Source organism: Eutrigla gurnardus (assembly GCF_963514095.1).
Source record: "Eutrigla gurnardus genome assembly, chromosome: 24".
Lineage (NCBI taxonomy): Eukaryota > Metazoa > Chordata > Actinopteri > Perciformes > Triglidae > Eutrigla > Eutrigla gurnardus.
Window position 1 is genome coordinate 8960864 of NC_139935.1, and position 22907 is coordinate 8983770.

The following is a 22907-nucleotide window of genomic DNA, read 5'->3' on the forward strand; positions in this document are numbered from 1 at the left end:
TAAGAATTGTAAGGTAACACAATTTCTTCTACACCAGAAACCAGCCCACTTCTCTACATTCTAGGACGTCATTGTCCTGGAGAACTTTACAGTTCAGTCCAGTGGAAACCACTGACTGTCACTGGGACAGAGGAAGGAACATACTGGGAACACTGCTGTCATAGATGATGTCATAGATGATGTCATAGATGATGTCACTGAGGGGCTTACCTGAGCAGGTGATATTCAGGATGTAGGGAGAGGAGAATGATGTTGCACACTCCCTCAGAGTGGATCCATAATGAACACAGTCAGACCTGATCCCCCACACAAGTCTGTCTGAGGACTCCTTTCTCCGTACTACAGAAACAGCAGAGCCACAGTCCAGCTCTCTACAGAAAACAGCTGCTTCCTTCAGGGTCCAGACAATGCCATCCACTGGTCTCCAGTCTCCCTGATGTCTCACCTCCAGTGTTCCAGCACAGCGACTGGCTCCTCCCACCAACCTGACAGGCTCTGAACAGAAAGAAGAGAGTCGTCAGTCAAAGAGCAAAGTGAGTTTGATGAGAACAGAAATGAACCAGATCAAAGCTGCAGCTCCTCTTCTACCTGAGCAGGTGAGTCCAACAGCTTTGCCAGGTGAGCAGGTGTTTCTATCTGAGCCTGAGCTTCTACAGTCCAGGAGAGCAGACTCATGGCCTCCACACTGGAACTCTTTGGTCCACGTTGGAGCCCCCACGTCTCCATAGAGCGCCCCCTGGAGGACTGAAGGAGCCCCACAGCCAAGCTCCCTACAGACCACCTCTGCATCCTGCTGGTCAAAGTCAGCTTCACACACTGAGGACCACCACTGGTTGGACTGGTTGGACTTCACCTCCAGTCTGCCTGAGCACAGACTAGTCCCATTCAGCAGCCTGACAGAGTCTGGAGAGATGATAGAAGATCAAATAGAGAGAGAGAAAAGACACCAGACACCAGAGAAAAAGATGTCATGAAGCTATTCAGTGATTCAAACTGGACTCAAAACAATTCCACCATCAGTTCATCATGAACACCAGAACACATGGTTACAACACCACAGCCTGCAGCCATGTTCCATCACATTCCTGTGTCCTCGTGGCTTAAGGGTGAAGCTGATGTGGTCTCTGTCCCACTGTGACTCCGAGGTCCACAAGCAGACAACACAACACTTCACTAACTGTGGATGCTCCACGTAATAAGGCAGGGAGACACCAACTGTGCCACGTTAACACCATATCAGCCGTGTGACAAAGAAATGTGTTGCACTCTCTTCACACAGCACTGCTGTTGCAGAATAGTGGGGACGTCCATGTTCTCCCTCATGGTCCTCATGCAGCCGCTAACCTGTGATGATCACATTAGAGCTGCACAGTTTGATGTGTGCATAAAAGCACCAGATGTGCAACGCTTCATCGGCCATCGAGCTCATTTAACACTGAATGAGTCAGGGAGGATTCAGATCCATCTGGCAGATAGAAACAGATGAAAGGGCACGGAGAATCCCAGGATGCTGCTGTAAACATGTCTGCCACTGTCATCCCTCTGAGGAGAGCCTTGGATGAGGACATGACATGAAAAACCCCCATTAACATGAACAAATCAATTCTAAAATGGACTGGAAGCCAGTGAAATGACCCGAGCACAGCTGTTATATGGTCCTACTTCCTGTTTGTAGTTCTCTACTGAAAGGAGTTTGGTAAGACTTTAGATGGAAATGAGGGACGAGAGATGAAAGGTCACATTTACCCTCCGTTCAACAAGATGGACCCTCAAAACAGGAAGTGATGTCACAGGTCTGACAGACAGACAGACAGACAGACAGACAGACAGACAGACAGACAGACAGACAGACAGGTGTGTCCTGCCAGGTGGAGCTCAGCAGTCTATGGAGTAGGGGCGGGGGGGAAAATCAATACTTAGATGCATCGTGATGCGGACGATTCGGAATCGATTCACAATTGTGAAAAATGGATTATTTTTATTCCGTATGGTTTACGGAACACAAAAGGTGGAACTCTGAAATGCAGCGCCCGGACAGTCTGTGGCGTTACACATAACAGAGACACGGCTGAGAGAGAAATCCCACCGGCACCCGCTGCATTTACACTGATAATGTTTCATCATTCATGGCTGAACCACGTTGTGATTTATTTACCATTTAAAGAGATAAAGAGTATGCCGAAGTAATGACGATTAGTAAAAAGTCTGAAGTCATGGTTTATTAAGTCTGTCCGTTAAGACGATACAAAATAACTTTACAAATACCTGTTTATGCATTCGGCTCGCTCAGAGCTAAGCTAGGCTAACACCGTAGCTGCTACGTAAACACTGAACATAACGTCGTCTCGGCATAAATACGGCAGAGACCTTGTTGTTGTTCGGTCTCTGTATGAGACGTAAGATACTATCCCACGGGAGACCACAGACCGCTACGCTGTGATGTGTTGAAATGCAGCTGCATTGATTATTGCATTGAAAGCTTTTTATTTGTATATCGGCTACAGTTCCCTGTTTTCTCTCAGGGATAAGCTCATCGCCTGTAACAGGAGGACTTTGTGTTCATAGGAAGTCATTCTACTTGTGACAAAGAAAAGCCTTTTCTTTCATAAAATATGAGAGAAGGTAATTAACCTGTTGATTTTCTTTAATAATTATCACAAAAGAAGGAAGTGACGAGCAAACTCTGAGTAGCAAAGTCAGATTTAATTAGTTTTTTTTTAATCATGCATGGAAATGTACACAAAAAAATTGTTGTATCAAGATGCATCTATAATCGGTTTATAATCGAATCGTGAGGTGCCAAGAGATTCCCACCCCTAATATGGAGGGTCTGAAGCTTCCAGAAACCAGCCCACTTCTCTACATTCTAGGACGTCATTGTCCTGGAGAACTTTACAGTTCAGTCCAGTGGAAACCACTGACTGTCACTGGGACAGAGTGTCACGATGGTGAGGTAATGTCTCGTCTTGGGTTTTTGTCTTGTCATTTCCTGTCTCATTTTGAAAAGTAACTCTCCTCTCGTTTCAGGTCACTTGCCTTTCCTCATGTATTCCCTGGTCTGATGTCATCCCTGATCCCTGATTGTTGCCACCTGTTGCTCGTTATCCCTCTGTGTATTTAAGTCTGCGTCTCCCCTTGTCTTGTGCCAGTTCGTCCTGTTTCTCGTCACGTCACGTTCCACGTCACGTTCCATGTCACCTTCAGTTAAGTTGGTATTTTTGTAGTTTTGTTTGTAGCCTCGTTTTGTTTCCTCCCGGTGGAGTGATTTTGTGTTTATACTTTTTATGTTAAGAATAAAAGCCTTTTTTTACACTGCCCCTGCATTTGGGTCCTCCCTCCTTGCCTGGTACATGACACAGAGGAAGGAACATACTGGGAACACTGCTGTCATAGATGATGTCATAGATGATGTCACTGAGGGTCTTACCTGAGCAGGTGAGATTCAGGATGGAGGAAGAGGAATCTGATGCTGCACACTCCCTCAGAGTGGATCCAGAATGAACACAGTCAGACCTGATCCCCCACACAGGTCTTCTTGAGGACTCCTCTCTCAGTCCTACAGAAACAGCAAAGCCACAGTCCAGCTCTCTACAGGCAACAGCTGCTCCCTTCAGGGTCCAGACATCACCAGCCACTGGTCTCCAGTCTCCCTGACGTCTCACCTCCAGTGTTCCAGCACAGCGACTGGCTCCTCCCACCAACCTGACATCATCAGGCTCTGAACAGAAAGAAGAGAGTCTTCAGTGAAAGAAGTGGAGATTCTGCTTTCTTTCTCTCTTGTTAATTTCTCTATTTACCTGTTGAGATGTGATTTCCTTCAACCTGGAGTCCTGGAGAAACACAAACATATATATTGTTTTCATTCAATGAAATAAAAGCAGATGATGGAGGGAGACAAAAGAGAGACAGACAGCAGATGATGGAGGGAGACAGGAGAGAGACAGACAGCAGATGATGGAGAGAGACAGGAGAGAGAGACAGATAGCAGATGATGGAGGGAGACAGGAGAGAGACAGACAGCAGATGATGGAGGGAGACAAGAGAGAGACAGACAGGAGATGATGGAGGGAGACAGGAGAGAGACAGACAGCAGATGATGGAGAGAGAGACAGACAGCAGATGATGGAGGGAGACAGGAGAGACAGACAGCTTAGCTTCTTTTTAAGTTGTGATTTAGAGAAAATGGGCCTGCAGCCATATAAACTACATTAACTAGCTAAAGTTATCATTAATGTTAGCTTAACCCATTTAATCCCAAATTTTTCCCAGACATGGAAATATCCAAATCATATTTCACTACTAACCCTTTTCAATAATCAATCATTACTTTTGAAAATCTTCATGGAAAATTAGGTGAAAAGTGTGTTTTATGGTCACAAAGGTGACCGGTGGGATAATGTCTATGTTAGCATATTTCTCCTTCACAGTCTTATAAAATACTTCTAAAATGTAAAACTCTGTTTCTGGCAGCATCTCCATCATCGCCACTAAAATACTTAGTGTGACTATTTTACATATCAAAAGTCCTCATACATCACCGATATGAATACAGAAAGCAAACTCAAAACATCTCCTTTATTGTAACATTGTGACTTTTGTAAAATGTATTGAAACCTTCATGTTCTAACTTTGTTCTAACATTTTATCTTGTACTTTAGTTCAATATTACTTTAGTGCATTCATTGTAACATTGTAAAATTTAATCTGTAGACCAGTCACATGATTCATTTACAATATAGGGGTTATTCAGGATAGAGGTATTCTGCATTCAAGAAGAGGAAAGCATCAAACTAAACTTTGATATATACATGTATATATTTATGTGTGTGTGTGTGTGAGTGTGTGTGTGTGTGTGTGTGTGTGTGTGTGTGTGTGTGTGTGTGTCTCCCCCTCATAGTCCATATCTGACCCATCACTATCACCATCACTGAGGACAGCATCTTTCTCATGTTGAGGGCTAGCTGTAATATTGCATGCCTTGTGTGGGCGGGCCCCTCGGTCCAACATATGCAGCATGTTAGTGTGTGTAAGTTCAACTAGAAGACAGAAGAGAAAGTTAGGTAGAACAACAACTCTGTATGTACAAGTTGAAGAATGCCCTGTCTTCTCATGATAGGATTACTTGTTCATGTCCTTACCACAATCATGTCTGATCACTAATGTCACTTATTAATCATCTAGTTTCTTTGATCGTCTGTTATACTTCTCTATGAGTCGTATCTTCCCATGTTTTTTTTTTTCTTATTTAATTAATGACATGTTTCTGTTTGTGTCCGTGTGTTTCTGTTCAATGTTTTGTCTAAATTGTGTTTTCATTGTATTCATGTTGTTCGGGACCCCCTGGAAAACGAGATGGTACATCCCAAGGGCTTATTCCTAATAAAGAACTCCAAACAAGTACATGTACATCTAGATACTGTACATTGTGTTATCCCACTGGTCACAACATGTTTCTTCATTCTGTGACTTCAGTGAACAGAGTTGAGTGATTGTAAATACATATATCAATACTAAACGTCTTAAAGATTATGTGAACCAGAAATATTAGTCTTATCTTCATATTAACGTACTTTACTAAGCTTGTTTTGTCTGAGCTTTCATGCAGCCATCCTCCTCTACAGGTGCAACCAGGAAGTAATCAGCTCTGGTCATGTGACATTTACACTAAACATGCAACACTGCACATATGTCATTGAGAGGTTTTATTACTTCAATACTTTCTGGAAATGGATCGATACAATATTCAGTAATGTTTTTAGGACCTGTTAACTGAAAATGTTTTCATGGTTACTATAGTGACCGATGGGATTAAATTTAAAGTGCACAGCTTAACCAATGTTAATGTTATTTAATTTACCTGACAATAAAAGTTTATCTAGTTGAGGTGTTTTAATGTGAAGCAGCAGCATTTAAATGCAGCTCTGACACAGAGTGAACAGGAAACAGTGAGGATGATCAATCAGATGGACTTACACACAGTAACACTGATCACATGCTGCATCGTTTGTCACAAGTCTGAATATATGGCGGACTAACAACACCAACCGCTGCACAGAGAGATGCTTACTGAATATACATACAGTGATTGTAGAAATAATACATGTAACCACTTCAAAACATTCATTTCACAAATACTTAATTACAACAATGATAACTGCAGCTTAGAAAAACATAAGTAGACACTGGCTGCAGCCCAACCCTCCCACAGTAGAAGAATGGACAGATATGATTAATGATAGATACTGAATGGGAAGAAAATCACCTTTAACTTCATATACAAATGGATAAATTCACAAAAATATCGTCAAAATGGGTTTCCTTCATGAAAAGACACAGACGGATCTAAGGGAAGTAACGGATTAAATATGAAAGTGTCCTCAGCTAATTGAACGGTCATTTTGAAAGCTGATAGACAATCTCCCTACAAAGGTGTTTTCTCTTTTCATGTATTATTTTCCCACACACCCCTGCTCTATTTCACTTGTTCTAATGTTGGGAAAAACCTGATTCTTATCCCCTCCTCTCCAATCTTTTATTTTTATAGTTATATATAATTATCCATGTACATGTGTACACAATCTGTGTCCATTTATAAAAATGAATATATTATTGGTTTCACAGTCGTTGGTAAAAAGCATGTCATTTGAACTCCAGCTGTAATTCAGTCTGTCAGCCGCTAGAGGGAGCTATAGGGCCATAAATCCAACCGTCCGAATACACGGAAGTAGTTGTGAAGAGAGGCACAAAGATGCTCCTGAAGTACAAAGCTGAAATCTAAAAACTGCAGTTTAAGAGCAGCAGAGAAATTTACAGAGGATAACATGTTTGAGAAATATATTTTAAAAATGTTCTGGAATGTAAGGGCAGAGAAGAAAATACAAAGAGATATGTTTGCACTGAAATAATATATGACTCAGTAATGTTTGTTTCTGTGTGAAGTTCACAACATTTTTCTTATGAAAATATTAATGTTAAAAATGTTGGCCCACTAGGGAGCCTTGTCTGGGTCATGTGTTCTTGAGAGCCAAATCATCTGTATTTTTTTAAATTGGTATAATAAACTTGGATTGCTAGTATATATGTTGTTGTATTTATTAAATGAGTGAGCTATAGTAGGCCAATGAAGTGACAAGGTTATAATGGTGGAAGTGTATGGTGATATATCTGGCCCTCGGGTCGTGAGGTGAACATTTGTGTGTCCCTCCCTTTCATCAAAGCTGCCCTCCCTGTTCTGGATGAACTGCTTTTTACTTCCCTGTGATCAAAAGCAAGGAAAACATGATTGATGTATGAAATACTCTGAAAAAACAAACAAACAAGAAATAATAAATGACTGAAATAGAATGAAAACCTCTGATTGGATGAAAATCCTGTGGAGTGGAGCCTGGCGGTGTTGATGTATGTGAGCAGTTTACTTCCCTGTAGGGCTGTCAAAATTACTCTAAAATGACGTTCAAATATTCCCTTTAAAAAAACACATATATTCAAACATATTCTAATTTCTGGTTGTGCATTAGGCACGTCAATAACAGGACAAATGAATACAACGAGACATAACTACTTGTATTGGTAATTTATTTAACTTTAAACATATTTAATAACATATTACCTACAAAAATAAGGAAATTAACTGATGGACAAGCAGACCTCTCTCTCTCCCTCCCTCTCTCCCTCCCTCCCTCCACATATCGGTTTAAATGAACGACAACAATAAACAAATGTTGATCAAGAGTTTAGAACAATTTAAGGTCGTGATTCTTGTCCTAAATATGTCAGGCTTCATTCAGTGGTTGAAACTAATATTATTAACATTAATTGAAGTTTTACAGTAAAGAACAGACATTCCCTGACCTCAGGCGCACGCCCACCCACAAAGCAGACAGTCAGACCACTGTTGTTTTTTTTACATATGATTCGAATATTTATAATATAATTTTCACATTCAAAATTCTGTTTTTAACAACTATTCGAATATATATTCAAATTTAACCCTACTTCCCTGTGATCAAAAGCAAGGAAAACATGATTGATGTTAGAGTTCTCAACGGGTCGGCCCAGCCCGACAAACCCGACGGGACCCGAAGTTTCGGGCCGGGTCCAGGCCGAAAAAATACGCAAATGAGCCGGGTCGGGTCGGGCCTCGGGCTTCCTTTTTTTTATAAAACACATTTCATTAAAAAATAAAAAATAAAAATCTTCATGGGGCAGACACACACCTGACGACGCTGCGTGACGCACTCACGCCTATAGCCTGGCTGGAGAAGATGGAGCTGGTCAAAAGTAAACTTGCCACAGGCGAAAGATTTAATTTAATATTTATTTACGGCATATTTATTTATATAGGCTATTTAAAGTTTCGGTTGTTTGTGTTAAATCTTTTAATTTTAAATAAAGTTTCATTTGAATTCACGTCTGCTGTCTGTCTGATCGTGATAACAAGTGTATGAGGAAAACAATGCAGGCGCGCGGGGGGTCGGGTTCGGGTCGGGTTCGGGCCGACAATTCATGCTGGTGTGTCGGGCTGCGTCGGGTTCGGGTTTAAAAACCCGCGGGCCGGGTCGGGTCGGGCTGTAATTTTCAGGCCCGTTGAGAACTCTAATTGATGTATGTAATACATACTAAAAAAGAAATAATAAATGACTGAAATGGAATGAAAACCTCTGATTGGATGAAAACCCCGTGGAGTGGAGCCTGGCGGTGTTGATGTATGTGAGCAGTTTGTTCTCATTTAGAGATCCAACACAAATAATATCACATCATCTTTAAAGCAGAGTCCTACCTGAGATCCACAGCAAAAGCACCAGCACCAACAGGGGGTCCATGATGTGCAGGTAGACCGTCTGTCTGCCCGCCTGTCTGTCTCTGCTCTGATAAAGACCTGCGCTGTCCTCAATGTAGATCTGTGTACATGAAGAGGTGGAGCTTTACTCTTTACTTAGAAATTTGAAATGGGAAACCAAAAAACTTTTATCAGACAAGAATCTACCTACTGAGGACATTACATGACTGTTACTATGACAACCAGGAAACCACTTAGATGTTCCTGTGAGATAAATGCTGTCAGTGTGGTCTTATTATTTCCGCTCGATGTTTCAACAACAAGTCTTTCAGAGGAGACTGGATGACAGCTTATATTAACTGTTGATGGATCTATTGAATGTTTTAGTAATCAATCATTGAGTCTATAAAACACCAGTAAACGGTATAAAATGTGCAGCCCAGTCTGTCAGAATCCGAGGTGAAGTCTTTAAATGTCAGCAACATGAACAGCTTCATGAACACAATTCAATAACATTCATGAATAAAGGCCAGAGATCTTCAACATGGGGTCCGGGACCCATAGGGGGTCCACAGATTTCCAGCAGGGGGTCCCCAACATTATTTGATCCCAAACCTTTTTTCTTACAAAATGTAAAATATGTTCAAAAATACACAAATACACGCCAATATAGATTTACACCAGGAGACAGGCCAGTACACCAGGAGACAGGCCAGCACACCAGGAGACGTGGAGGAGCCGAAGAATGTCTTCTAATGCATGACAATGCTAGGCCTCATGTGGCTGGAGTGTGTCAGCAGTTCCTGCATGATGAAGGCATTGATGTTATGGACTGGCCTGCCTGTTCCCCAGACCTGAATCCTATTGAGCACATCTGGGACATCATGTCTCATTCCAGACCTGTGCTGTCCTAGATCTGCGTACAGGAAGAGGTGGAGCTTTACTCTTTACTTAGAAACATTTTTCAGAACTGCATTTCTGGGAAACCAAAAAACTTTTATCAGACAAGAATCTACCTACTGATGACATATTACATGACTGTTACTATGACAACCAGGAAACCACTTAGATGTTCCTATGAGATTAATGCTGTCAGTGTGGTCTTATTATTTCCGCTCGATGATTCAACACCAAGTCTTTCAGAGGAGACTGGATGACAGCTTATATTAACTGTTGATGGATCTATTGAATGTTTTAGTAATCAATCATTGAGTCTATAAAACACCAGTAAACGGTATAAAATGTGCAGCCCAGTCTGTCAGAATCCGAGGTGACGTCTTTAAATGTCTTGTTTTGTCCGACCAACAGTCCAAAAGCCAAAGAGATTCAGTGGATGTGGATCTCTGCAGGAAGCTCCGAGCTGTCCATTCCTGTTGGATTCCTTCTAACTTCTGAATTCAAACATCGTCCCTCAAACTCGTAGCAGGAAAATGATGATGAGAAACGGTGCAGGATGATATTTGAGTGTTTCAGTGTGTCGTCTCCTTGTTGACTGCAGTCTGTGTGTAAATGCTGCTGCTGTGTCTCAGTCAGTTCACTGACATCATGTTTCAGTCTGACTTTGACTTTCATTCGTCCTTCATAAAGCAGCAGGATGTTTTCAGCTCTGCTGCTTTCTTTATTCAGAACACCTCATATTTTATTGCTCTGGAGGCTCATTTTATTCTGAACCTGTAAATCTGTTTGTGTTGTTTTAGCTGCATTCGGCCTCCAGAGGGGTTCCACCTTTGTCACGGCCTCCTGCACCGCTTTAATCTGGAGCTCAAATACTCTAGAAAACAACTTTGACAGGTACGGTGGCTGAGGAGGAACATACAGGGTGAACTTTACAATAGTGATCCAGCGCTTTATCAATACATTACAACCAGAATCAAAGAGAGGGAGTGAGGGGGGCTCACAGTCTGGTTATGGGACCAGCCGGTCATAAACTGATGCACGGTGAACCTTTGCTGAACAACATGAACAGCTTCATGAACACAATTAATAACATTCATGAATATAGGCCAGAGATCTTCAACATGGGGCCCGGGACCCATAGGGGGTCCACGGATTTCCAGCAGGGGGTCCCCAACATTATTTGATCCCAAACCTTTTTTCTTACAAAATGTAAAATATGTTCAAAAATACACATGAACATTAATACAACATCTAATAAGCAAATATAAATGTTAATTGTTGTGTAAATGTGAAATTGTGATGTAGAAATGCCAATATAGATTTACAATCATTCTGTAAATATACACTGCTCAAAAAAATAAAGGGAACACTAAAACAACATAATGTAACTGCAAGTCAATCATATTTCTGAGATATCAGCCTGTCCAATTAGGAAGCAGCACTGATTGGGAATCAATTTCACCTGCTGTTGTGTAAATGGAACAGCCCACAGGTGGAAACGAGTGGCAATTAGCAAGACATCCCTATAAAGGAATGGTTCTGCAGGTGGTGACCACAGACCATTTCTCTGTTCTCGGCCTTTCTGGCAGATTTTTTTCTTTTTTGAATGTTGCCAGTTTGCACCACTAGAGGTAGCATGAGGCGGTTTCTCCAACCCACAGAAGTTACCCAGTTAGTGCAACTCATCCATGATGGCACATCAATGCACACTGTGGCAAGAAGGTTTGCTGTGTCCCCCAGCACAGTGTCAAGAGCATGGAGGAGATTCCAGGAGACAGGCCAGTACACGTGGAGACGTGGAGGGGCCGAAGAAGGACAACAACCCAACAGCAGGACCGATAGCTGCTCCTTTGTGCATCCAGCAGGCCACTGATGTTCAAGTTTCAACTCAAACGGTCCCAAATCGACTCCATGAGGGTGGTTTGATCATCTGCAGACGGAATTACTATCAACACGAGAGATGAAAAACTGCTGCATCTTCATTCTGACAGAGACATGACTCATCAATCCCAGACAATGCTGTTAGCTTCGAGGGGCTTGCTACTTTTGGTGCCGACAGGAGCAGTGCATTCAGCGGTAAATCCCGAGGGGGGGGGTTTATGCATCTACATCAACAATAACTGGTGTAAAAATGCTAGGATAGTCTCAAGTTATTGCTCAACGGTCATCAAGCTCTTGACTGGTAACTGTAGACCATTCTACCTGCCCAGGGAGTTTAGCATAGTTACCATCATTGCTGTGTAGGTGCCCCCCAGTGCTAACCAAAAAGGAAGCTATGAGTATTCCCTACCGGACCATCAGTGAGCTGCAATCGGCTCACACTGAGGGCGTTTTTATTGTTGCTGGGGATTTCAACCAGGCAAATATGAAGACAGTTCTCCCACATTTCCACCAGCATGTGGATTTTGCAGCCAGGGGAGAGAACACTCTGGATATGGCCTTCTCCACCATTAAGGACGCATGCAGAGCAGCCCCCCGCCCCCACCTCGGCTCTTCTGATCACATATCTGTCATGCTGATTCCCGCATACAAGCCCCTGCTTATCAGGGAAAAACCTATAATTAGGCAGGTGAGGATGTGGTCTGAGGGTGCCATGGAGGCACTACAGGACGGCTTTGAGTGCACGGATTGGGACATGTTTAAAGCAGCCGCTACATACATTGGCGCCGCCAGCCGGAATCCAGTACGCACTGTGAGGACTTTTTTTGAAGGTGAAAAAAAAATTGATGGTGCTGAACCGGGGCCGGATTGGAAGATTCAGCGGGCTGGATATTTAAATTATGCAAATCAGCGGGTGACACCAAACAACGTCTGCCCAAGCAAGTCAGAGCTTTTCTTTCTCTCACACAGTGACCTGGAGAGACGGAGCCGCAGTTGAGAGGATGATCGCGCGTGTGTGCGTAATTATGCATAGCACGTGTTGGCCCCTCTCCACTACACAATACAGCTCGGCTCTAGTCTCGTCACCTCTCTGCTGCTGAGCACTGTGGGCCGAGCCGATGCATGTCTCTCTCCCCGGGCCGGGAGAGTTATCATACCGTACTGTGCGTGTGTGTCTCCAAGCGTGTGTGTGCGTGCGTGGAGTGCTCACAAGGGTGTGCTTGTGATTAGGGCGGGGATGGAGGGCACAAAAAACTATTTGCACCGGGGCCTATCACCATGATATACGCTACTGATTTCACTGATATTGAAAACATTAGATTTTGTCTTAAAAAAGTATTTTTCCATTTGTTGTTGTATTTGCTGTTTTTGTGCGTACATTGAAATTGAATCCCGGCGGCAGCGTTGACAACACCCTCCCACAGCTATAAACACGCACACAGTGAGAGAGAGAGACAGAGACAGCGAAACGTGAATAGTTACGGTAACAGCCGGGACCCGAGTGGTCATCTTCCCCTGCAGGTGTCAACGGTGCGTCCGTAGTTTTATCCAACACGCCCTCCACCGCCATCTGTTGTTCCGTCCGACGACGTTTAAAAACAAATTTATCCATGCTTACTAACGTTAACTTAACGTGAGTGACTATAAGCTGCTAACGCTAACTGCTAGAGCCAGGTAGCTTACAAACTATTAGCCTACTGTCTCTGTGTCGAGCATACACTAAAAGCGGGCTCACATGAGTGACGTTGACGTACGGACAGTACAGTCTGTTAATGAACCCTGATCAGTGACAGTTGTCATCGCAGCTGCCTGAATGCCGTTACGACGTGACGTGGTGGTGCTGTTGAACTCCGCACTTTTCCTGGTTATTTTGTTGTTGTTTTTTTCTTGGTGGTTTTATAGTAGGGCTAATAGTAGGGCTAACACAATTCTCGATGAGGCTATAGCCCAACCAAGCCCCACCCTGGCGCCGCCGCTGCCACTTTCCCCAACCATCCATGATGTAGCCGGACATAAAGGTCCCGTCGGGGCACGTAGGTTCACCAGAACCCGCACGCCGTGTTGAGAACACTCTGTCGATAGCATTCAGTGACCAGTTCAGCAACTCCATCGTGGACTGTTGGATTTAACAGTCACGATTGGTATTCGTACCTAATTTATCTCCACATTGTTGATACTCCCTGCTACGTACAACTGACATCGGACCATACAAGTTTCTCAGGTTCAACTTATTGTTTGGGTACAGAATGTTCATTAGTTATGCTCTCATCCCGTCACAACACCATGTCTGCTGATTCGTGCCTCAGACCTTTATCAACCCTCATGCAATAATCTGTACCGGTCAACAGTTGAATTTACATACTTCTTCTTAAAGCCACTTAGTGTTGCTGATTTTTTGACTTCTTCTTCTAACACATTCCATTGTCTAACACCTGTGACCGATAAGGAAAAGGATTTTAACGTAGTTCGTACCTTCCTTTGCCTGAAAATCATGTTCCCTCTAAGATTGTGTCTCTCTCTGTGTATGAAGAGTTTTTGCAGGTTCTGAGGGAGAGTTCTGTTAGATTCTTGGTACAACATTTGTGCTGTGCGATAGTTTATTAAGTCATGATAGCTTGCCTGATAGCTTCTATCCTCGGCTGCTAACGCTAAACTAACGCTACCGCAGCGTAGACGCCACTTCCGTGTTTACCAAGCTGTTTCTGTGACGCAAGTTTCATGCCAGAGTATGAAAAATGTTTGCTGAATTTTTATAAATGCTTGTATTATCAGGTCAACAAGTGTTGACAAGTGTTGACCTGATAATACAAGCATTTAATACAAGCAGCTTCACTTGTATCTGGATTGAGAGCTGAGCCGTTAATAGCAGACTGCTCACACTGTTGAGTTGAGAACACAGATATAATGATCTGTCTCATCTCACCTGAGCTGTCAGATGAGCAGGTGTACGATGAACAAGAACTGCCACTTGATGAAGGCCCACTAAATGTGAGGCTGCAGCCCTCGGAGGGACGTGGACTTGTCCTGCTCCTCTTGCTGGCCCTTTCAAGAATCTCCTCTCTAACTGCATTGGTGATGGGCTCAGTGTGGCGTCCTGCAACAACAGACACATGGCTTAGTTTGCTATCTACTATCTACTATATGATCGCCTGTGTGAGAGACTAATGGAAGAACCAGCATCAGTTAGTCAACATGCTGCAAGTGAAGACCAACCATGATGCAAAATGACACATTAAAAGCCTAAAAATACATGAACATTTGAAATGAGTGATCACAGATAAAGTTAGAGACCACAGAAGTTTGTCTTTTATTAAAGTTCCAGTCGGCAAGTCCGGCTGATCGAGGGCACTCTGTCAGATTTTGAATGTTTACAACTCTCAGGCTCCTCCCCCACGACCACCGAGCTCCTCCCCCTCGACTCCGTGCCCTTTGAAATCCCTTAGATCACGCCACCTTTGAAACGCGGGTCCGATGTTGACTCTGGTTTTATCACGGGCACCGTCGCAATCTCTCTTTTTTTCCTCCTTTTCCAACGGTGTTTTCTTTTCCTTGGTTGTTTTGGACCTCCTCGTTTCGTTTTTTAACCGAGGAATTGGAAGATTGTTGCTACTTCCCTCCGCCTCCCCCCTGTGATAGTGGTACGACCCGAGGGAAGAGGGGCTCTGTGTGTGCTTCATACTGCAGTTTGAAAAATAACAATTATAATAATGGAATTTCTTTGTAGTGTACTTTTCATTCATTCAAAGTCGGGACTTTTTTAAAGTTTTTTTTAAAGTAGACTACGACTGGGACTTTAAAAAAGTCCTTTGACTGCTAAATTGCACCCCCTTTCTGATGTACTATGCTTTTTATTCATTGAATGGAAAGTACACTACAAAGAAAATCTATTATTATTATTGTTGTTATTTTTTAAACTGCAGACTGAAGCACCTTCCAGTTAGTCTACATGCTGCAAGTGAAGACCAACCATGATGCAAAATATATATATAACCTTTATTTAACCAGGAAAATTCCATTGAGATTAAAAACCTCTTTTTCAAGGGAGACCTGGCCAAGATAGGCAGCAGCATATACAAAACAATTACACAGTTACACAATTAAAACACCAAAAAAAACAAACAAACAAAGGTATTGATTTTACAGTAGATCATTAAAAACAAGAACATCGATTGGAATCAGCTTCAAGTCCTTTCAACTTACATTTAAAAGAGCTCAATGAAATTAACTCTGCCAGTTTCCAGTCATTTTGGAGCATATTCCATGCAGACGGTGCAGCATAGACAAAAGCCTTTTTTCCCATTTCGGTACGTGCAAAGGGTACAGAAAGCAACAGGCAATTATTTGACCGGGAAGAGTAAGGACCAGTACTTCTCAATGCAATTAAAGCACAAATGTAAGAAGGCAGTAGGCCAAGTATTGCCTTATATATAAAAATAAACCAATGACTAAGCCTACGGGTGGCCAGAGCAGTCCATCCAACCCGAGCGTATAACTCACAATGGTGTGTCAATGATTTGCAATTTGTGATGAACCTGAGAGAAGCATGGTAAACAGTATCAATCATATTAAGACATTGAGCTGGGGCGTTCATGTATAAAAGATCTCCATAATCTAACAAGGGTAAAAAAGTCGCAGCTACTAGTCGTTTTTTTACATCAAACGAAAAACAAAGCTTATTTCTAAAATAAAAGCCCAGTTTTGTCTTCAGCTTTACAAGATTCACCACATGCGGCTTGAAAGTGAGGGAGTCGTCAATTAGTACACCCAGGTATTTATACTCCTGAACCACCTCTATTTCATATCCCTGAAGAGTGGTCACTGGGGGGACAATTTGTGGCCTCTTCCTGGATTTAGAAAACAACATAAGCTTAGTCTTGTCTGTATTAAGAACAAGTTTCAGTTTAAGTAATGAGTGCTGAACAGCTACAAAGGCTTTCTGCAGGGATTCAATGGCCTGATCAAGAGTTGATCCACAGCAGTAAATGATTGTGTCGTCAGCATAAAGGTGCAAATTGACATCTGTCATGTTTGAGCCCAGCTCATTAATATAAATAATGAATAAGAGGGGACCTAGTACAGAACCCTGTGGCACCCCCTTGTGGACAGTAACAATGTCAGAACACATACCATCGTATTTAATGCACTGAGTCCTGTTACTAAGGTAGTTGGTGAACCAAGCAACTGCTCTCTCCGAGAGTCCTGATTGAAGGAGTCTAAGTTTTAAAATACAGTGGTCAACAGTGTCAAACGCTTTCGACAAATCGATAAAAAGTGATGCACAGTGTTGTTTCTTATCAAGTGCAACAGAAAGGTCATTTACCACCTTCATTGCAGCTGTGATGGTGCTGTGCTTTTTCCTAAAACCCGACTGATATTTAGATAAAATACTATTGGATTGTAAAAACGCCTTTACTTGCTCACTCACAAGAGCTTCAAGAATTTTGGCCAACACTGATAAGTTAGATATTGGTCTGTAATTAGTTAAAATCACTGGATCACCTCCTTTTAATAAAGGGAGAACAAAAGCTGATTTCCATACAGAGGGAATTTCATTTGTTTCTACTGTAAGATTAAAAAGATGTGCAAGAGGTTCTGCTATAAAATCAGCCGCCAATTTCAAAAAGTAAGGATCGATTAAATCGGGTCCAGAAGATTTTTTAGGATCCAAGACTGTAAGGGCTTTACGAACTTCCTGAACAGAGAAAGGTACAAAGTTGAAAAGCTGTCCCTTGTACATTGGGAAATCAGTGCTGGGTTTCACAGAGACAGAACCCACAGAGTCAAACAGAAACCCAGAAGTTACAAAATGATTGTTAAAACAATTCAATACCTCCATTCTGTCATAGACAGGTACAGAATCCTTTAATACATAAGAAGGAAGAGCTTGAGAATTTTTACTCACAGTAAGGGAATTAATAACTTTCCAAAATTTCTGTGGATTATTTAAATTCTCAGTGGTGACAGACAAATAATATTCAGATTTGGCTTTTTTGATGAAAGAGGTGCATTTATTTCTCAGTTGTCTGAAAATAAGCCAATCAGTGGTAGAACCTGTTTTTCTTGCCTTGGCCCAAGCCAGATTTCGCTCATGAATGGAGTCTGCCAGCTCTGGGGAGAACCAGGGGTTTTCTCGCCCTTTTATCCTGTATCTCCTTAAGGGGGCATGTTTATTTACAATATCCATAAAACCATCCCTAAAGAATGACCAAGCTATCTCTACATCAGAGATCAGTCCTATTTTTTTCCAGTCAAAGTTAGACAAATCGTGATGAAATGCTTGTTCATTAAAGTGTTTCAGATTCCTCTTTACGATGATACGAGGTTTTGTTTTAGGGACCTTAGTGTTTCTAATAGCAGCAACAACACAATGGTCACTTAAATCATTGCAGAAAACCCCCAGAGATGAAAATTTATGAGGAACATTTGTCAATATTAAATCAATCAAGGTGGACTTCTCAGGGCTTTGAAGGTTTGGTCGAGTGGGTGAATTGACCAATTGAGTAAGATTGATGGAGTCACAGAAGGATTTGAAGTCATCAGAAACTGGTTTAAGCCAATCCCAGTTTAAATCACCAGCTAAAACAAGTTCACTATAATTCAATCTGGACAGAAGAAGCTTCAAAGATTGTAATGCTTCCTTGGTGGCAGATGGAGGCCTGTAGCACCCAATAACTGTTATACAAAGGCCCTTGGTAATTTCCAATTTGATTGCCAAAAATTCCAGTTGTTTGCAGATGGATTCAGACTGAACTACACAAGAATCAAATTTTGATTTGATATAAACAGCAACACCACCACCTTTCTTAGGCCTGTCTGTGCGATAAACATTATATCCAACCATGTTAATGTTTTCATCAGTAATAGATTTGGTCAACCAAGTTTCAGAAATTACAACAATATCTGGATCTAATGATTTAACCCAAATCCGGAGCATGTCCATCTTGGATAACAGGCTGCGCACATTCAGATGAACGATTTTAAGACCAGATAAAGATTTAAAATCAGATGGCGTCTGAGTGTACTGCAGTTCAGGGCCAGGGTTAGGTTGCACATTTCCAGATAAGAGTAATAGTAAGACAATCAACAGTCTCTGCCGAGCAACATTACATGATGAAACAGACAGCTGGCACGTTAAAACCAAGCAGGATTTCTCATGGAACATGAAGTTATTATGCAAAACTAAAAGGGTTTGAAGTCGGGGTAAGTCTCTATGAAGGTTAGTTGATAAATTCATGTCCTGTGCTAAATGAATTGGTGGTTGTACAGGTTGTACAGCAGCCATAGTGGAAGTGCATCCGTGAGCAATGTCCAGCAGGGTAAACACATTGTTAGATGTACTCACCCAGGTAGGTTCATTTACCCCCAAATCCCACACAATCAGTAGACAAAGAAAAGTCTTAAGAAGTACCATTGTCCGAGACTAAGTAAGCTGCACAGACCTCAAAATGGAGTAGGCTCCAACAGACACCACAGGCCTCAGTGTAGTGAAGTAGGCCCCAGTAGACACCACGGGCCTCAGTGTAGTGAAGTAGGCCCCAGCAGACACCTCGGGCCTCAGTGTAATGAGGTAGGCCCCAGCAGACACCACAGGCCTCAATGTAGTGAAGTAGGCCCCAGCAGACACCACCGTCCTCAATGTGGTGAGGTAGGCCCCAGCAGACACCACCGTCCTCAATGTGGTGAGGTAGGCCCCAGCAGACACCACCGTCCTCAATGTGGTGCGGTAGGCCCCAGCAAACACCACGGGCCTCAATGTAATGAGGTAGGCCCCAGCAGTCACCACCGTCCTCAATGTGGTGAGTCAGGCTCCAGCAGACACCACCATCCTCAATATAGTGAGGTAGGCCCCAGCAGACACCACCGTCCTCAATGTAGTGAGGTAGGCCCCAGCAGACACCACGGTCCTCAATGTGGTGAGGTAGGCCCCAGCAGACACCACCGTCCTCAATGTGGTGAGGTAGGCCCCAGCAGACACCACCGTTCTCAATGTGATGAATTGGGCTGCATCAGACACCCCAGGCCTCAATTGTGATGATTTAGGCTCCAGCAAACACGACTCTGCAGCAGATCCCTGGGTTCCCAGAGTTAGTTACAGCCAGAAGGCAGGCCTCAGAGCAGATGGATAGACCAAAGTCCAAGCAGCAGTTCACAAAGAAATAACGGGATAAATGCGCTAAAATCCCAAAAGGTCAATGAAATACTCAAAATAAACTAACAGCAACATGAAGCACTTTTAAAGGGTAAAAAACAGGACACTAAAACCCATTAAAATTAGTTTAAAACAGACAAACACTAAGCAGACACTAAGGAGACAATGGACATGCTGCCATCTTGGATTGTGGGAGGAGGACGTATAAGATGCTGATTGAGAAAAGAGTTTCACAGATATCACAGATATTATTCACAAAATGACACATTAAAAGCTTAAAACGTGTTTTCATGAGTGTCCTTAAAATGTCCAGCTATTTGTACGCCTTCCCGTGAAATAAGGTTGAGATTATCAAGTAAGAGACTACAGTTTTCCCAGGACTTTGTCCTCACTACTCACTCAGTTGTCTCCTGGAGGACGGACACTGAACAGCGCTGGTTGTCTTCCACAATGTAGAAGTCATGACTCTCGAACAGTAGTGGTTGAACGTAGTAATAGCAGATATGTGATGTTTCCAGGTATCTGATCTGTGTCCAGGTATCTGATCTGTGTCCAGGTATCTGATCTGTGTCCAGGTATCTGATCTGTGTCCAGGTATCTGATCTGTGTCCAAATGTCTGCTTTAATCTCTTCTCAAGATGTGGAACTCTGAGTGTTGTGACCTCACTAAGTGACTGTGGCCAGTCAAGTTGTACTCATTTGAATTCGGAATGTCGAGTTCAAACCAAAACACATTTGAACACAAAAATATATTTTTTAATTTTAATTTGATTTGAAACAAACTGTATTTCACAGTCTACAAAAGTCTTTCAACATCCTTACATAAAACTCTTTCCCACTTTTTCTATGCATGAAAAGTCCCAGAATATGTCCTTTTATGTACAAGGTGTTACCATGTTTATCCTAGAACAGACTGTTGTGCCTTCTACAGGTGGACTTATTTGTTATTGAACCGAAGGCAGATTTTTAGGATTTTCTAAACCTCACATTCTGCTGTTAAGTCTGCTGGTCTGGTTGAAATGATGACGTACCTGGAGGGATCTGAAAAAGTCCCTTTGCTGCCGGCCATGTTTGTCCTGCAGAGTTTAAAAATTTGTCGTGCACTTTTGTGTGTAAATGACAGAACGGTCGTAATGTGTTCACATCAAATGCAAAGCAAATATTTCACTCAGTGTGATTGCATACAAAGTCAAAATGTACAGCTTGTTACAATTAATCAATCAAAGTCCCCCCCCTCTTAAGTAGACCAGGACCTGGTCAGGGACACGGGCATCGCCATGGCAGCTGTAACGCGGCTCCTCTGTGCCATAATCTCTAATCTCCACTTTCACTCGAGCCGGAGCATTTTTGAAAACCGAGTCGATCACACTCAAGTCCTTTGTAGTGCAATGTCTTAAATCTATTTAAATAATGAAGTTGCTAAATGGCTTTGCGTGATGTGTCACATTTATAGCCTAGACATGTGAAACAGTGTTTTTTAAAGAGGGCTTCATTGGTGTTAGGCTCCACATGCTACAGAATAACAGCTGATAGTTGTTCACATTCATCCCTGGCCCCATCACCTGCACTATTTCAGAAGGATTAGGTCACATGAAGGCTATTTTGTTTGTTTTTTCGAGCCAGGCAAAGCTGCCTCAAGCACACATTCTTATTTGTTGACAGCATTGAGCTGGTGAGTGGTGCTCGTAAGATGGAAGAGTTATCAAACATTGTGTCATACCTCAGAACGACCACATTTGACCCGCAATCTTAAATTAAATTGAGGTTGTTAGAGGCTTATTTAGTGGTTAACTCCCACCAGATTAGATCGGTTCCGTCAGTGTGCTCGCCATGAAGAAGAACATGTTGACATGAAAAAAACAGTATACGATTATTATTAATATAATTATTATTATTATTGCCCAAGTTCACCTCAACCCAACTCCTATCTGACCAATAATACACGGGTATGGATCATATTCTTAAAATGTTTGGGTCTGTGACAGCCTGTTGAATTCATGAACAACATAAAATGTGTATGACAGCGCCATCTACTGCAGCTTTTATGTTATTGTGTGTGACAGAAAAAGGCACTGGGTTATGATAACCTTAAACAATGGAGGTTTCATCAGCTCCCTTCATCACCAGTCTGTTATAAAAGTGGTTCCCAATGGTTTTGACTTGTGACCACAGATTTGGGGCCATAACGTGGATGTGGATTATAAGCAGTGTAAACCGAAAGAAAAAAAGAAATTTCCCCTTCTCGTTTCATTTCAATGAAAGACAGAGAAAAAGACAAAAATAAGCAGATTTTTTTTATAACCAAAATAAATATTTTCCTTTTCTTTTCCCTTTAATCATCTCTCATAATTATATTGGGAACCCATGGTGGGTCCTTACCCCCCAGGTTGGGATCCACAGTGTTAAACTACACATTTATGTTATTATACTGAAAATCTGGCTCCCATGGCCCCCCCTAAAGTCACTTTCATCAGGCGATTTAGTTAAAGGCATAGTTCAGAGGGACCCGGCCGGGCACAGCCCGAAAGAGCGACGTGGGCCCGCCCTCCTGTAGGCCCACCACCCGCAGGAGGGTTCAGAAGGGGCCGGTGCGGTGGGATTTGGGTGGCTGTCCTGGGCGGGTGCCCCGGCGACCCAATCCCCGGACGGTGACTCTAGCCATGGGGACATGGAATGTCACCTCACTGGGGGGTAAAGAGCCTGAGCTAGTGCGGGAGGTAGAGCGCTACCGGCTACAGGTAGTCGGGCTCACCTCCACGCACAGTCTGGGCTCTGGAACCCAACTCCTTGAGAGAGGCTGGACTCTCTTCTACTCTGGAGTTGCCCGCGGTGAAAGGCGCCGAGCAGGTGTGGGCTTGCTCATAGCCCCCCAGCTCGGCCGCCATGTGTTGGAGTTTTCCCCGGTGAACGAGAGGGTCGTTTCCCTGCGCCTTCGGGTCGGGGATAGGTCTCTCACTGTTGTTTCGGCCTATGGGCCAAACGGCAGTGCAGAGTACCCGGCCTTCTTGGAGTCCTTGGGAGGGGTACTTGAGAGTGCTCCAACCGGGGACTCCATTGTTTTACTGGGGGACTTCAACGCTCACGTGGGCAACGACAGTGTTACCTGGAGGGGCGTGATTGGGAGGAACGGCCTCCCCGATCAGAACCCGAGTGGGGTTCTGTTATTGGACTTCTGTGCTGGTCACGGTTTGTCCATAACGA

General features: G+C 42.9%; 1 protein-coding gene across 1 annotated transcript in view; it reads right to left on the reverse strand.

Annotated features, from left to right (window-relative positions):
• LOC311010055 (scavenger receptor cysteine-rich domain-containing protein DMBT1-like) overlaps positions 1 to 22907 on the reverse strand; it is a gene marked incomplete at both ends in the record, with an annotated part of 528569 nt that overhangs the window by 60303 nt on the left and 445359 nt on the right. The window contains 3 exons of the mRNA XM_084004536.1: positions 211 to 495; positions 589 to 903; positions 3428 to 3718. Of these exons, the coding sequence (XP_083860662.1) occupies positions 211 to 495; positions 589 to 903; positions 3428 to 3718 (891 nt within the window). The remainder of the gene's footprint in view (positions 1 to 210; positions 496 to 588; positions 904 to 3427; positions 3719 to 22907) is intronic.